The sequence below is a fragment of the Lactuca saligna genome, chromosome 8, assembly GCF_052625555.1.
Source record: "Lactuca saligna cultivar CGN05327 chromosome 8, ASM5262555v1, whole genome shotgun sequence".
Taxonomy (NCBI): Eukaryota; Viridiplantae; Streptophyta; class Magnoliopsida; order Asterales; family Asteraceae; genus Lactuca; species Lactuca saligna.
Genome location: NC_136424.1, coordinates 110,159,282 through 110,177,064, shown reverse-complemented (window position 1 = coordinate 110,177,064; position 17,783 = coordinate 110,159,282). Strand labels below are relative to the sequence as shown.

At 34.9% G+C, this 17,783-nt stretch overlaps 2 protein-coding genes, 1 long non-coding RNA gene and 1 other non-coding gene across 4 annotated transcripts; all 4 read left to right on the top strand.

Annotated features, from left to right (window-relative positions):
* The first annotated feature begins 956 nt into the window (after nt 1-956).
* On the top strand, nt 957-2,594 carry LOC145010006 (zinc finger BED domain-containing protein RICESLEEPER 2-like). Its single transcript, XM_078968606.1, has 2 exons — nt 957-1,374; nt 1,870-2,594. The coding sequence occupies exons 1-2, from the start codon at nt 957-959 to the stop codon at nt 2,592-2,594; spliced, it is 1,143 nt and encodes a 380-aa protein (XP_078824732.1).
* Nucleotides 2,595-3,739: 1,145 nt separating this feature from the next.
* MCM5 (Minichromosome maintenance (MCM2/3/5) family protein) lies at nt 3,740-7,767 on the top strand. The gene is made up of 16 exons (XM_078969872.1): nt 3,740-4,122; nt 4,363-4,506; nt 4,610-4,789; nt 4,879-4,977; nt 5,061-5,197; nt 5,300-5,402; nt 5,514-5,648; nt 5,733-5,810; nt 5,924-6,028; nt 6,132-6,223; nt 6,310-6,538; nt 6,625-6,713; nt 6,797-6,887; nt 6,991-7,100; nt 7,193-7,322; nt 7,412-7,767. The coding sequence occupies exons 1-16, from the start codon at nt 3,832-3,834 to the stop codon at nt 7,595-7,597; spliced, it is 2,199 nt and encodes a 732-aa protein (XP_078825998.1). The 5' UTR covers nt 3,740-3,831; the 3' UTR covers nt 7,598-7,767.
* A 2,754-nt stretch (nt 7,768-10,521) lies between these two features.
* On the top strand, nt 10,522-17,578 carry LOC145012524 (uncharacterized). Its single transcript, XR_013664562.1, has 3 exons — nt 10,522-10,844; nt 11,162-11,343; nt 17,448-17,578. It is a non-coding gene; the product is annotated as an uncharacterized LOC145012524 (long non-coding RNA).
* Nucleotides 10,884-11,096, top strand: LOC145013694 (small nucleolar RNA U3). The gene has a single exon (XR_013665241.1). It is a non-coding gene; the product is annotated as a small nucleolar RNA U3 (small nucleolar RNA).
* Nucleotides 17,579-17,783: the final 205 nt, after the last annotated feature.

The following is a 17,783-nucleotide window of genomic DNA, read 5'->3' as shown; positions in this document are numbered from 1 at the left end:
TTATATGTTTTATTTTGTGAATATAGGATTATGGAGAAGATTCAGAAGAAGATTATATAGAAGAAACACCGGCATTGAATGTTATACCAAGTGATGAATCAAACCAAGAAGAGGAGCCACAAGAACAACAACCTTCAAAAAAACGAAAATTTGCAACCACACAAAAACAAAGACAACCAAAAAAACCAACACAAACAAAAAAACCACCACCACCACAAAAACGAACACAAGAAAAATACCCAACAAAACCAAAACCCAAAAACAAAAAAAAGACTCAAAAGGAGTTAAGGGACCGGATTAACCCAACCAGACGAGGTGAGGGTAGAGATAATTGTACCGCTCCTGTTTGGAAATACTTCGAGATCGAATGGATAAAGGAGGACGATGGAATTGAAAGAAAGTGGGCCGAATGCAATTATTTTTTACATTTACTAGCCGCAGATCCAAACCGGAATGGTACAACTTCAATAAACAAGCATTTTAATGGGTGCAAGTTAAATCCAGACAACATACCGAAACAAGTTGATGACAAACAACAAAAGTTGTCATTTACGAAAGCTCCTAATGGTGAGGGTCATGTATACACATGGAAACATGATGATACTAGGATCCAACTTGCCTTGCTAGGGCTTTTCACCATTGGGGAACTACCATTTAAATTCATTGAAAACGAGGCATTCATAGAATTTGTAAACGCCCTTAATGGTAGGGTGAAATTGCCTTCAAGGCATAAAATTTCTCGTGATGTTGTGTCATTCTATTTAATGGAGAGGCAGAAGTTGTACAAACATTTGAGCAACCCCAAAACAGCCATCCACTTGACAACCGACACGTGGACATCCTCGTGTCAAAAGATAAATTATATGGTTGTCACGGCCCACTTCATTACCGAAGATTTTGTCATGCACAAAAGGGTAGTCAACTTTAGAGAGGTTGATACTCACAAAGCTGAAGACATGGCCCGAGAGTTGCTAATTTGCATAAACGAGTGGGGGATGAAGAATGTCATGACGATGACCGTTGATAATGCCAAGACAAATGACGCGGCAATCAACATCATTGTGAAAGAACTACCGGGTATTTACGAGAATGGCAAACATTTTCACATTAGGTGTATGGCTCATATCATAAACCTAGTTGTGAAAATGGGGTTAAAACACGAAGTTTATCATGTAAAAAACCTACAAGATACGGTGAAATACATTAGAGCCTCCCCGCAACGGATCAAGACGTTTAAACAAGCCATGAAGGATGCGGCTGTAGAAAGTCAAAGGTTTTTGTGTGGTGAAACTCCAACAAGATGGAACTCTACCTTTGAATTGCTAAGATCAGCGTACGATGTGAAAGACGCATTTCTCGAATATAGCCATCAAGGTAAATAAAATCAATTAATCAAATATATTTCAGCACTAAAATTAGCAATATTTATTTCTTTAGCAATCAGTCCAAATATTAAATTGTGCATAACTCATTCAATTTAACTTGTTTTGACCTGAATCTTTTTCCTACATGTAGATTAGGATTTGTAGTTGAATTTAGACTATAAAAACGCTTGATTTGGTTAAAAATTGAAGGAGTTACAAGCCCCGTAAGGAAGGGTGTCAAATCTGAATTTTTTTTTCTAACAGCAATATAACGTCATGTGATTTTGTTGTTCAAATATGCATAATTCATTCAATTTAAATTGTTTTGACCTGAATCTTTTTCCTACATGTAGATTAGGATTAGTAGTTGAATTTAGACTATAAAAACGCTTGATTTGGTTAAAAATTGAATGAATTACAAGCCCCGCAAGGAAGGGTGTCAAATCTGTTTTTTTTTTCTAACAACAATAAAACGTAATTTGATTGTGTTGTTCTTTTTTTGTAGATCCAATGTTTCAGAAAACTGTGGGAAGGGTACCATCACATTCAGATTTTGAGATGATTAAAAAGATGATGGACTTCCTTGAGAAGTTTAAGAAGAAAACTGAAAAAGTTTCGTGTTCAACAAAGCCTATCTTCCATACGTATACCCGGGAGATCCTAGATATAGAGCAACATCTTAGGAAACATGAAACCAACCCGGATTTTATGTTTATGGTACCGGATATGAAACATAAATATGACAAATATTGGGGTGACTATGATACTATAAGTGATTATGTCTTCTTTGCGACATTGTTAGATCCTCAATGCAAGTCAAAGTTTATGAAAGTTGTTTTTACCCAAATGCTTAAAGCCAAAAACAAAGATAAAAAGATGTCCGCTGATGAGATAGAATCCAAAGCACGTGCAAAGGTTATTGATATTGAATGCAAATTGGACAAGTTTTTCAAGACATACTTGGAAAGGTCAAACATGACCTCATCGTCTCAACAAGAAACTCCCGAAGAAGTTGTTAATTTTGATGACGAAAACGAATTCTTTGGAAGCTATATGACTTCGGGAAGTTTCCCCTCGACTTCCTCAGAAAGTCAATTGCAACGATACTTAAACGAGGACCCAATCGGATTTGACAAAGGATATGATATCCTCACATGGTGGAAAAATAATGCAGTGCGGTTCCCGATCGTTGCTCGAATGGCAAGAGGTATCGACCTTCTTTTACTCTAATTTAAATTTTTAATTTATAAATTTGTGTCGTGTATTATACACTAATTTGTTTATTAATAGATATTTTGGGGATGCAAATTTCCACCGTAGCATCCGAATCCACATTCAGTAATGGTCGTCGAGTAATTACCGACTACCGTACTAATTTGTCCGTTGTGATTGTGGAGGCATTGATATGCACTCAAGATTGGCTAAGAAAGAGTAGCTTGCCTATATATGACTACGACGAAGTGCACGATGTGTTAGCTGACGATGACCTCGCTATCGGTAATACACTAATACTTGTTACATCTTATTTTTAACTTCTTATTAGTATTTGTTACATTTTAGTAAGTAATAACATTTTTCTTTTGAATTATATATAGACATTGTGGATGCTATACACAACTTGAAGCTAACGGGGAAGAGATCGGGGAATTAGTCAAAATATCAAAGAAATGTTGGAATCCACATATTAGACTTTTTTTTTTTTGTTGGTGAAACTTGGAAGTATATTTTGAATGTCGAAAGTGTATTTTGAATGTTGAATGTTTGAATGTTGGATACTTAATAATATAAGTTTGACGACATCCATGTTTAATTTGCTTCAATGTTCAATTGTTTATTAAAATGTTTATTATTAAAATGTTGATTATTTACTAGTATTTAAACATCCACTTCTTCATAAAAAACCAATAAAACGCAAAGTAAATTAGTCGTTGGAATTACTCGAAAAACCGGCAAAAATCGGACCCGAAAAACCAATAAAACGCAAAGTAATTTAGTCGTTGGGTACATCAAAATTTAGCCGGTTCCATACTCGAAAAACCGGCAAAAACTGGACCCGGAACCGGAACCGATATAACCGGAACCGGTGGAACCGCCGGGCCGGTTCGGTTCTTCATTTTTGCCGAAGCCGGTTCCCCGGCCCGGTTCGATTCGGGCCGGTTCCAGCCGGTTCGGTTCTTTTGCTCAACCCTATTACTACACACATGACCCCTTAAAGTCTTGTTCAATTTTGATACAATAACTTGAGTCACCAAAATGTTACTACCGGCCCAAAGTCAGCAGGCCCAGCTACCAACTAGTGCACTATCACTTCTCATCATTTCCCGCCATATCTTTCCCGCCAAAATACCTGAGAAAAAGAGCGGGACAGAGAGGACTATCGCCGCACAAAGAGCATTTCTAGAGAGAAGTGAGAGAGAAAGCAAGAGAACGTCGACGAGAGACCAAAAGAAAGCTTCGACGATTGAAGATGTCTGGCTGGGATGAAGGTGCGGTACACTACAGCGACCAAGCACAGTTCCCTCATGGCGCCGGCGCCGATCCTGAACAGGCGGCGAACCGCCACACGGTACTCAGGAAGTTTAAAGAGTTCATCAGGAACTTCGCTCGTCCGAATGAGCCCAATGTCTTCCCTTACAGAGAAAGCCTTGTTCAAAATCCGAAGTTCCTCCTCGTTAATCTAACAGATCTCCTCACCTATGACAAAGATCAAGATCTTCGAGATTTGCTCCGAAAAAACCCTTCCGATTACCTCCCTCTGGTACGCTATATTATGATATGCACACGGAATTTTTTGCACATCTGAATTTCGTACACGTTGGGAATGGTTTTAATTAGGTCAAAAAATATTGGATCTAGGTTTCTGTTGTATAACAATTACATTATATTCATTTTCCATAACTTAAAGGACCGAATCTGTAGAACCTAGTATGCATATTAGCTGTTTTGATATCAAATTTGAGCACTGGATATCTTATGTTAGCTATGTTGGTTTTGTTAGTTTGAAACTGCTGCGGCAGAGGTTAATGCAAATTTGAAGGCCAGAGTTGCCGGAGAAACTGGAGAAATGGAGGAGCCACAGACAGGGGAGGTTCAAATTTTGTTGAAATCAGATGAGGATCCTGTATCAATGAGAGCCCTCGGGGTTGGTACCTTATACTTTCCGTTTTCATTTCTTAAATTTCTTACTAGCTTATCTTGTTTGCGACTCTAACACTAATTGGTTCTTCCAATTGATTTTATGGTAGGCACAATACATATCCAAACTGGTTAAAATATCTGGGATTACTATTGCTGCATCTCGTACCAAAGCCAAAGCAACTTACGTGACTTTGTTGTGTAAGAACTGTAAAAATGTGAAGGTGGTTCCTTGTCGCCCTGGGCTTGGTGGAGCAATTGTGCCAAGATCATGTGACCATGTAGCACAGGTAATTAGTTACATTCATCACCTCATTGCCATTTCTCCCATAAATGTGAACTCCTTTTATATTAAATGTGTTTCCCTTAATTTTTACAGATTGGTGAAACACCATGCCCTGTTGACCCATGGATTGTAGTCCCAGATAGAAGCAAGTATGTTGATCAACAGACCTTGAAACTTCAAGAAAACCCTGAGGTAAAAAGTCTTGGCATTTAATGATTTCTTACAATGAATCACTACTGAAGTTTCTAACTTTTTGGTCTGTTTTTAAATCTTAGGATGTCCCAACTGGTGAGCTACCAAGGAACATGCTTTTATCTGTAGACAGACAACTTGTACAAACAATTGTACCTGGTACAAGATTGACTATAATGGGAATTTACAGCATATTTCAAGCTTCAAAGACATCCACATCGTAATACTTTCACTCTATCTGTTCACCAGTGACATGTAACTTTCATACATTATGAATATAGCTAAACCTGCACTCTTTTTTCTGTTTTGAATTTTGATCTAGTCACAAAGGAGCAGTTGCTATTAGACAACCGTATATAAGAGTTGTTGGAATAGAAGAAACAAACGAAGCTACTCGTGGTCCTGCCAATTTCACACAAGAAGAGGTAAAGTTACTATCATTTGATGCAAATTATGTTTGTCTTTTAATGGAAATAGAGATTGTTTTGCTTTGGTTTTGTTGATTACTTAGTGGGTTACCTTCATTGTGTTTTCAGGTTGAAGAGTTCAAGAGATTTGCAGCAGAAGGCAATGTATATGAAAACATATGTTCCAAGATTGCCCCTTCCATATTTGGCCATGAGGATGTTAAAAAAGCTGTGGCTTGTCTCCTGTTTGGAGGATCAAGGAAGGTATAATGCCTAATGCTGACTTTGCTCTTGAATATTGCTGTCTTTACTTAATCATTTAGGAGCTCATTTCCTCTATTTCTACAGACTTTACCTGATGGTGTAAGATTGAGGGGTGATATTAATGTTTTGCTCTTGGGAGACCCATCCACTGCAAAATCACAGGTAACCTTAAATTCTTTTCATTTCTTTTTATGACAGAGTTGTAATTTTAATAATCTAAGTAAATCAATGAACTATTTGTTGTTTTTAACCCATGAAATTACTCTCTTCTGTAGTTTCTCAAGTTTGTTGAGAAGACTGCTCCTATAGCTGTATACACTTCCGGGAAAGGCTCATCTGCTGCTGGGCTTACTGCTTCTGTCATTCGTGATAACAGCACTGTAACTTTCTTATCTTTTTTTTTTTTTTTTTTTTAAATCAAATATTCCACAACATCCTTCCATTTTTCTCCTATTCTAATTTTCACTTTATAAAATCATTTAGCGCGAGTTTTATCTGGAAGGAGGGGCTATGGTCTTGGCTGATGGTGGTGTTGTCTGCATTGATGAGTTCGACAAAATGAGACCAGAAGACAGGTTGGATTAAAAATTAAACAATGTTTATCTTAAGTTTTACCAAATTACCCTCAAGACTCTGACATATTTTCAAATTTTATAATTAGGGTTGCTATACATGAAGCCATGGAACAACAAACAATATCCATAGCCAAAGCAGGAATAACAACAGTTCTCAATTCCAGAACTTCTGTATTAGCTGCAGCAAACCCTCCATCAGGCCGTTATGATGATCTCAAAACTGCACAAGATAACATTGACTTACAGACTACTATCCTTTCAAGATTTGACCTCATCTTCATTGTCAAAGATATCAAGATGTTCAGCCAAGACAAGGTATTTTTTTTAAAAAAAACTCTTCTTGTATTTTATATTAAAAAATTATGATAACTTTTTGTTTGTGTTTTTTTTTTTAAATGTAGAAAATAGCGACTCATATCATTCGGGTCCATACATCTGCTAATGCAGCGGGTGAACCTAGGGATACTAAAGATGATAACTGGCTTAAAAGGTCTGTACTCTGTAATATTTTTCTTTATCAAGGGTAGAATGGTCATTATGGTAAAGGGCTAAACCGTAATCTCATCTCTCCAGGTATATTCAGTACTGTCGCAGCATGAGTCAACCTCGCCTATCGGATTCTGCAGCTACTTCGTTGCAGCAGACTTATGTTGAAATTAGACAGGTTTAAAACCATATACTAATACTCTATAAATTTAGTCCCTGAAGTTTCAATCTATGTCAATTAACACCCTTATTACTTTTTCTTTGTTAAATTTTTTATACAGAAAATGAGGAAACAGGCCAACGAAACTGGTGAATCGACAGCTGTACCAATTACAGTGAGACAGCTGGAAGCGATAGTTAGGTTGAGCGAATCGCTAGCAAAGATGAGACTGTAAGTTGTTAAAAAATAAAAAGCCAGTAATAGTTTTGGTTTTTACTGTCTAGTATTAACTGTTTTGTTATTTTTTTTTTGATGTATTATAGTTCAAATGTGGCGAATGATATTGATGTTGTGGAAGCGGTTAGACTGTTTGAGAATTCAACGATGGATGCTGCCAAATCTGGGATAAATCAACATATCAATTTGACCCCTGAGATGGCAAATGAGATAAAGGTTTGTTAACACATAATAGTAATTTTTTTTTTTAATTTTATAAACTTTGTTATTTATTTAATTTTGTGTTTTGAAAAAAAAAAAAACAGCAAGCGGAAAGCCAGATAAAGAGAAGAATGGGAATAGGGAGTCATTTATCAGAAAGAAGACTGATTGATGATTTGACAAGAATGGGGCTGAATGAGTCGGTTGTGAGGAGAGCATTGATAATAATGCATCAAAGGGAAGAAGTTGAATACAAGAGAGAAAGGCGTGTCATTTATCGCAAAGCTTAGCTTTAAATCCCTTTTTTATCATTGGATTGGGATTGAAAATGTCATTTAGCGAGTTATTAGCTGTTTTTTTTTACAAGAAACCTTTTAACTTTAATTTGAAGCATTTGTGTTTGTGGTTGATTTTTTGGAAAATAGACAGACCAATGGGAGTGTCGAATTATATCTTCAAATATGGACTAGTGTAAATTTAGTCAACAACTACTTCACAAAATTGAAAGTTCTTCGGAAAGAATTATCTAAATTCAATGATCTTCATTCTATCATGAATACTCGAGTATAATAACCTAATCAGATGTTTAACTTCAAGTTCACAAGATTGGCAATGTTCAACTAAATGAACACTAATTGCTTATATATGTACTGTTTGCTCTACAATTTGAACTTGATCTTATCTTTGCGTTTCAACTTCACAAGACAAAGTCTATTATGGAAAAGTTTGATCACAATTTTGCTTCGATACAATAGATTTCAAGCATGAGAATGATTGGAAAAAGCTTCTGTTCATGTTGGCCTCTATTTACTTCAAAAAAAAGTGCTGGAAGCTAAGATTCGTGCAGTCACTATTCAAGATTGCCATCACTGTTTTGGGTATCCATCAATCAAGAAACTCAAGCTTATTGATAGTTTTTCTTTTGGGTAATTCTATTCGCACGAAACAGATTTTAAATGCACGAATACACATATCGAAACAGATTTTAAATTCGAAACAGATTTTAAATGCACGAATACAAATATTGCATCACTCAAAGTAGTTTTAATATGAATTTGCAGTTTTTACCCTCCCACTTTTATTAAGCTTTCAATAGTTTTCTTTTACCATTTCAATCAATATTAATTTGCAGTTTTTATCCTTCCATTTTTATTAAACTTTCAATATGTTTCTTTTACCTTTTTAATCTCTATACTATATTTTATATTATTATTTTAAAAAGATAACTTCTAATCTTTTATGATATAATATTAACTTAATACAATCTTTAATTTTTTTTAATAAAATTAAACTCAAATAATAATTAAGTTACTAGTTTAGGTTTGGGTGATTCTAAATGCACGAAAAAAACTCTATATACATGAACGTCACTTTATTTGTCAGGAGATTATTGATGTTGAATTTCGTTTTTAATATATTTTATCACTTTTCATTTGAGATCTTTTATTTTCTATTAAAGTAACAAAATCTACCTTCCACTTTCCACTTTCCACTTTATAGTTTTTATTTTACTGTTTTATTTATTAATTTGTTTTATTAATTAAACTTATAATATATATATATATATATATATATATATATATATATATATATATATATATATATATATATATATATATAAATAAAACACATGGTAATTATTATTATTATTTTCAACATTGTCTCTTTTTAATGATTGAGAATTTTAAAATGTTCACCACCAAATAAAAAATATTATATATATATATATATATATATATATATATATATATATGTACGTATTAAAATAAAAAAATGATGATAAAGTATGATCATCCCTATGGAGAGTTTTATGATCAATATAGATTATTATTATAAGTTGTGGGGTGTTGAATAAAAATAGGTATTTCTAAATACACGAATGATTGATTGACTGATATATGTCCGTTACTAAATAGGGTATTTCTAAATACACGAATTAATTTACAAATAGGGTATTTCTAGGGTCTTTTCTAAAACTACAATGTAAACCGAAGGTATAAAATTGTAATATTATATTTTATCGATAAAATGATTATTTTACCGGCACACATATTAATACATTTTTCGGCACACATATCAATATATTTTATCGGCACACATATCAATCGTAAGAAATTGTAACCAAATTTTCATTTTATCCCTTCTATTTTTGTTAATGTTTCATAGTTTATATTTCTTATTTAACAAATTAATTTTTTTCTATTAATATTTAATAATATTCATTATTACTTTTTTTTTTATAAATGTATTCATGAGATCATTTTAATTAAACAACTTTTATGAATAATTAATATGTTTCTACTTGTTAGTTTTCAAAATTAATAAAGTTTTAAGGGTTTAAGATTTAAATTGATAAAATCTAGGGTTTTTTCTAAAACTACAATGTAAACCGAAGGTATAAAATTGTAATATTATATTTTATCGATAAAATGATTCGGCACACATATTAATACATTTTATCGGCACACATATCAATATATTTTATCGGTACAAATATACATATCAATCGTAAGAATCTGAACCAAATTTTCATTTTTATCCCTTCTATTTTTATTAATGTTTCATATTTATATTTCTTATTTAACAAATTAATTTTTTTTATTAATATTTAAAAATATTTATCAATAGTGACGGAAGATGAAAATCCTCATTCAAAAGTGACGGAAGATAAAAAAAATTATTTATTAGAGTGTAATACAAAAATTAGAAAATTAGAGTGTAATACAAAAATTAGAAAAAAAAGGTATATTTTTGAACTTACATCTAAGTTGAAGGGAGTAAAAAAAAATATATAAAGGAAATTGAAAAACCTCATTCAAAACTGACGGAAGATGATGCGACGTTTCAAAATCGAACTTACACGATTTTATGCCTGTATATAGGAGCACCCAAATATATATATATATATATATATATATATATATATATATATATTAATAATAATAATAATAATAAAAGTAGGAATCACTAAAATATTTAAGTAAGCAGTTAAATTAATATGTAAAACTTAACAAAGGGGGTAAATATTAAAGGACTCAAAATGAAAATTTGATAAATAAGGATTAAAAGCACTGATTGATTTAGTGTACACGCAATTCAATGCAACAAATACACGAAAAAGTATATATAGGAGGACCCTTTCTTTTTCTTCCAAAAAATAGAAAATCACGTTTGTTTTATGTGTCCTTTAGCTAAACAAAAGTATTCACTATTTTGTGTCGAGCCTAAAATAAGTTTTGGACTGCATGAGAAAGTCTCACCAACTTAGAGAAATCCTATTTCCTAGTGAGTCATTCTTTATTTCTTCTAGTTTCTTTTTCGATTGATACATTCAACATTAGCAAACTCAAAAAAGAAAAAAAAAAGAGAGATAAACTTGTGGGATTCAAGAAACTATATACCAAAAGCAAAAAAGAAAAAGGAAGTCGGTTTAATTAATTTTTTGCATTCAATCATATTAGCATTTAAGTGCAGTGGATAGCAAATAATGAAAACCAGTTCTCATATACGCACCCCACATCGGTTCTTAATACAAAGGTACGCAACCATATAAGTTTCATGGAGACAAGAACAAGCACGACCTTACTTGAACAGGATCTGTTCTATAGGCTCGTACCTCTGTATTCTTGATTTCTAAGAAGACAGAAACCCATGTCTGGTTGATGAACCACGACCATGTAACCAGAGTGTGATTAACAGAGCTTTATGGTCTTGGCCATGGCTCAGTAGATGATCGTTGTCAGCTCATCTCATGGGTCTTGGCATGGTTACATGGTTGTCTGACAGACCATCCTTCTCTTTTTATTCAACCTCTGGTGCTCGTTTATTGCAATCTAATACTTTATGCCTTACAGATGTGCAAACAAAGTGTTCGACGAAATGCATGAAAGAGATCATCCCTTTCTTTTGTATATGTTTTTATTGCAATCCATTTTACTACTTGTCATTGTCATGGAGAATATGAATTATCTACAGAGGTGGAAACAAGGTGTTCGACGAAATGCGTAAATGGGATAATGGCTTTATATATAACCCGGTACCTTTCTTTCTTTTGTTTTTTTTCATTGCAATCCATTTTACTGTATGGCTAACGTGCCACAGTGTACTGTTGCCTTGTACTTAATGCATTGCAAACTGTACACGATGAAACCAAACGACCAATCTCCATCTGATCATTGCTTTCTTTAAGATACACTCTTTTCTACCCCTCATATTTTCTACTTGTCAATTGTCATTGACAAAGTTTTAACTACATAATCATGATATGCATGGCATCTTTCAACACCTTGACCCACTTAATTTCAAGATTTAAAAAAATAATACAATAAACCTTACACCTAGTTAAATAAGTTACCAACTCCACCAATTTTCCATGGTTTGAAAAAGGTACATACACAAATACCAATGAAGTGTTTTGATAACATTAGAAATGTCTAATTTTTCACATTCACTAACTTTACTTTCATTTTTCATCTATCTTCTTTGTTATGGTGGCTCTACATACAAATTATATTTTATTTAGAATGAGACTTAAGAAACACAGTTATATACTAGGTTATTAACCTGTTGGTTGATTGGTGGATATAAGATAAAACTTTGGTGGCTCATGTTATTCACTTTGTATTTATTAAATATATAGTATTAAGAATCTATATTAAATAAATTTAAAATATAATAATTATTATGTTTATAAAGACATGTTGAAACTAGGGTCGAAGTCTAAATGTTTAATATGCTTTTTTTTAGTTGCGCTCAAACTCCTTGAAATTATTTATGTGCAAACGAATTCTTGTACTATTAAAACTAGAAATAATTCAGTTATAACTTATAACAACGGCTAACTTTTACTAAAATGTAAAAACGCATGTAATATGTACTAAGATAAAAAATAAATTTGTGAGTAAATTATAAAATTGGTCCATGTGGTTCAGTCAAATTTATAAGTTTGGTCCAATCTTCAAATTTTGTATACGATTGAATCCATGTGGTTTCCAAATATTACACCAATAGTCCTTCCGCCTAACTTGTAAACAAAAGAAAACCTGTGTTCAAATCTTGATTGCGCTTTGTTCAACAACTTTTTATAGTTCGATTAAAATAAAATAACAACCTCAGTTTATGGTTTGAGTCAAACCAAACATTTTTTGATCGTGACCATAAAATAAAAATGCAAAAAGAAAACTACAATTGGTCAACCATACGAGTTTTAGAATGAAATAAAAAATCCATTTGAACTTGAACAAAAACACAAAAACATAAATCAAAAGCATGACGTTAACTGGTTTCGTAATGTTTTTCTTACTCTGAAGGAAATCATGTATGATCTCTCATTTCTATAAACGATATCTTGTTTTATTTTATTCTTATATTTTCCTATTTGATCTTGGATCCATTGTAATTATTGTCCATCGAGCTTTCATATTGAAACAATAAAAGTTAGATGTTTGTTATGGATTCAGAAGGTTACTATCCGAAACAGATGCTGTCCCTGGAGCTTTCATAATTGAACAAGAAAAAATAGATATTTATTATGGTATCAGAGCAAATTAGTATCCGAAACAGATGCATGTTAAAGAGCCTTTGAATGACAACAATATGGTGATCAGAGAAAAGAGACGAGAAACTTCTTTTTTGCCAAAAACAAAATCAGATACATTCATGGAATATTAGAGATGACTTAGGAGGAAACACCAAATCTAATGATGTGGAGGAGGTGTGACACCATGATCAAATGATGGATTATAACAACCATGGAGAAAGAAATCAGAAATAGTGTCAAAACACCAAAGTTGAGAGAGCGAGATATGGGAAGAGCCCTCAAAGAGCACGATTTGGTAAAGCGCACCACCTTCGTATGAACTAAAATAAACCCTCACCTTGACACGTCAACATAAGGCATCTATCTCGACATACTACATGGTATATAGGACAAGATATAGCCGACTTTAAGTGCACCAAAGTACACGTGGGAATGAGAAAAGAATAACACAAACAAAAGAAAAAAAGCGGAGTTATGAGTGTTTTGATGGTCGTAAAGATAAAATTAAGACCATAAAACTCAGAGCCTTTCTACAAAAGGCAACACAAAGTCTTGGTACAGGACACCAGTTAGGATGTCGGACCCAACAAATAAAAGGAGGTAATAAAAAGACTAAACTGCAAATTTGGTCCATGTGGTTAGCAAAAAAATGTGAATAAGGTCCAAATTTTTTTAAACTTGCATGGATAGTCTAAAATCATTTTTTTGGTCCATGCAAAAGATGAAAAAACTATCCCCTACCCATCTGTAACATCCATAAAATTCAAGCCAAATTAGAACTATTTAAAACATTTCAAAACCAATAAGTATTACACTTGTATTTTCAAAATGGCTTATTATCAGAGTTTCCCAGAGACCATAAGTCCAAAACACGAGGATGTGTACGATCACGCCTTCGCCTTGCCGAACCATCTGAAGAACCTGAAACAATAAACTGAACCCGTAAGAACAAAGCTTAGTGAGTTCCCCCAAAATACCAACACCATACAAATATAATCATATCATATAACAAATACAGAACATCATGCATAATGAGCAATCAGCCTGACTAAACCGCCTTTGTAACACTCAAAATCAGAAATGCCAAGAAAGGAAAGAAAAACCTAAGTCAAAAGGTCAACTCGTCGAGTCCAGGGAGGAAGTTGACGAGTCAGAGCGGGATCCGGGTGTAGAATAAGTGAACGACTCGGCGAGTCTGTTCCGAACGAGAAAAAAACCCTAATTCGGGGGTTTACACCCTATTTAAGGAACATTACACCCATTCTCTAACCTCTTTACTCCTCTTTGAGATCCAGAAGCCCTAGAATTGTGAGTGAAAGCCATTGGAAGCAAATTGGGGCATTGTTAAGTGTTTTGTGAAGAAATCTTGAAGATCAAGAAGCTTGGATCAAGGAGGTTCGTGGAGATTCGGATTCCTTTTCAGTAGGAGGACGTTTTGGAGGTAATGAATCATTATCCTTGGCTTTCCCCTTTCTAGATCCATCTTTCATGGAGTTTTCGAGTTTCTTTGAAGAGTATGTGATGAGAAATTGGTGCACAAGTTAGATGTGGAGTTGAAACTCCAGATCTGAGCTCTATTTGGATCCAAGATGCAAAAAGCCCTGTTAGTTGCTATGTAAAAGCCACTCCTCATGAGTTAAGTTCCTTTTTGGCTTGTTTTTTGGCATTAGGGGACAAGAAGCACGTAAATGTAGCAACTTTATGTTGCTAATGGACTCTAGAAACCCAGATCTATGGTTTGGAGCAAAGGAGTAGCTCTGTAACTCGAAATTATGGGAATGCACGTATGGACTCGGCGAGTCTAGGAGATGACTCGACGAGTCGGGCTAGATATCAGACTTGAGTCGCATAGTAACTCGGCGGGCCACTTTGGTAGACTCGACGAGTTGTATGAAGATGGGCAGGAACTCGGCGAGTCTGTTGAAGATTGCCTTGGACTCGGCGAGTCAAGTCGCGAAATCCCAAACCCTTATAGTTAAGACTCGGATCAGTGAGTTGAGTGGGGACTCAGTGAGTTGGACAAGTCATGACTCGGAAATCAGTAGACTCGGCGAGTCATGGGTTGACTCGATGAGTCGAGTCGCGAATGAAAGGGGTTTCTGAGCTTATGAACTCGGCGAGTCAGTAGGCTGACTCGGCGAGTAGGGTCAATATGGAAGGTTGAATTTGACCAGGACTTTGACTTTGACAAGAGCTGACTTAGTTGGCTTTTGGAGGACTGTCAGACTAAGTGTTATATTTGGTATTCGTAGATCGGGGAGTTTTTGGAGCAGCAGTTCGAGAGTGTTTGATAGCAGTCAAAAGGGTATCAGCAAAAAACTACAGCAGTGCAGCTGAGTTACCTTCCAGTAGTGGTGGGTCTACGACCACAATGTCGACCCACCAGTAGGAGTTGTGTGTTAGATGATTGTCTCTGTGATATCATCTAGTTTTGCTACTACCTGATATGTTATATGCTAGCTTGATGTGTTATAGTAGTAAAGTTCGGTTGTTAGGATCGAAGGGTAGTCAGACACTCTAGATACGTCTGACAGTATGTGATGTCATGATTATATGCTAGCATGATCTGAGATATGTGTTAGGGGTAGTAGGAGGGGAACAGTCTCCGAGTTCGGTTGTTAGGACCGAAGGATAGTCAGACACCCCAGAAATGTCTGATAGTATGTTATGTTATGATATGTGATAGTAGTAGTGGTAGGGGGTGAAACAGTCCCCGAGGTTCGGTTGTTAGGACCAAAGGGTGGTCAGCACCCAGAATAGCCGCACGAGTAGGACGACACCCCAGAATGGCCGCACGGGTAGGTTGGCACCCCAGAATGACCGTACCGGGTAGGTCGGGCACCCCAGAAATGCCTGACAAATATGGTATGTTATATGATTGTACATCATGTATGCTATGTGGTAGTTTGGGGGAGCTCACTAAGCTTCGTGCTTACGGTTTCAGTTTTTTGGTTTCAGGTACTCAGTTTTCAAAAGAGGAGCTCGGAGAGGTTGCAGTGCACACACCATAGTCAGTTAGCCTGGGAATATTTACTCTGATAATAAGATTATGTTTTAGATTAATACTTGGAAATTATGTTATGATTTATGATGCGGTTTTTATAAATATGGTTTTAGTAATGTTTTTAAAAGAAATTTTCAGTCGTGATTTTTGGGTCGTTACAGCCTCGCATGCCTGCAGTCAATCAAGACCACTCTCCAAGCCTTCGGCATGTCTGGACCACCTTGCGGGGCCTACAGCCTATCTGGACTGCTCACCGGGCCTTCGGTCTGACTGAATCCCTTTACAGGGCCCTCAGTTATCCGGACCGCCCTGGGTATATTGGCCTTCAGCACAAAGCATAACTGTCTCAACCCAACCCCAACATCAAGCAAACATGAGTACATAAATATCACACTTGCATATCCACATAACAATCATACCAATCTAACAGATCATCAATCATAGCAGCATACAACATCCTATATACCAGGATATCGATCTAACAGATTATAGCAGCATACAACATCCTATATACCAGGATACCGATCTAACAGATCATAACAGCATTGCAACACCCTAACTACCAGGGTACGGATCTAACAGATCATGACAACATAGCAACACCCTAACTACCAGGGTACAGATCTAATAGATCAGAACAACATAGCATACTAAATCCAGGATAAAAATCCAAAGGGACCGACCTAGTGTCGTAGACCCTATCGGTATAGTGAGGAGAACTCACCTGACACTGCTAAAATCCTGCAGGCAACACTCCAACTACTGGTTGACAGATTCCCAAGCTGTTAACTTCAAATAACACCCAGTTAGTAATTGGGTTCCAAGCTCAAAGTCTAACTCATACTCCAAAAGCCCAAAAGTCAAGTAATGGGCAAAAGCCCGGCATATGGCCCAATTTTCCAAATTGGGACCAGACCTCTACATGGTCTTTCTTTAAAGTCCATTCAACTCTTTATATTCCCATGGCCCATTATCAAATGATCATAAAGGCCCAAATATGGCCTATCTATGGCCCGATTTTCCAAATTGGGCCTAAGACCCTTCACCTGGCCTTATCCTCAAACCCATACAATTATTTAGTCCATTTACCTAATCTTGGAAAGCCCATTATTAGACCAATTAACAAAGCCCACTAGAAAGGCCCAACTCAAGGCCCAAGTGAAAATTAGGGTTTTCACATGAAATGATGATCAGGGTTAAGTGTTTCTCACTTAACCCATTAGGCTTAATCCATTAAGGACTTAATCCATTAAGTCTAATATTATCTTTGATTAATTTACAAATGGTTAGATAGGGCTATAAGCCTGAAATCTACCAAAATGTTAATCAGAAATTATGTCTTATGTGCCATTTGGGCCAAAGCTTTGTTGATGCATATCAAGTATTGAAATCGTTATGTCTCATTGATCGTAAATCTTTGAATCAAATCTTGAGTTGATATTGAAAGCCTGACATATGATACGCACATGCTATTGTTGTTCTTGTTCCCTTTTGCTTATGTCATATTGGTATATATAAGGCACAAGATTATATTGTATCTATTTATTGAATTCACTAAGCGTTATCGCTTATCCCTCTCAATGTTTAACAATTGCAGGTGATGAGTATCCAATGTAGTTTTATACTGCTGAAAGATTTAGAATAGTTAATACTATTTCTCTGTATTTTAATGTTCATGTATGTATATGAATAGTAGATTCCTGGGTAGATATGAAATGTAATAAAACTTAGTCGGTTTGTATCCAATCTTTTGTAATCACTTTATTAATATAAAATATTGTTTTATAAATATGCATGTAGCATGTTTTGAGTAAGTAACTTAAGAATAATGTTGGAATAGTATAAAAGTTTGGATCTTTCAGAAATATGAAAGTTGGGGTCTTTTAATTCATAAAGGAAAAATCATGTGTGTGATTATGCCAACAATAATTCA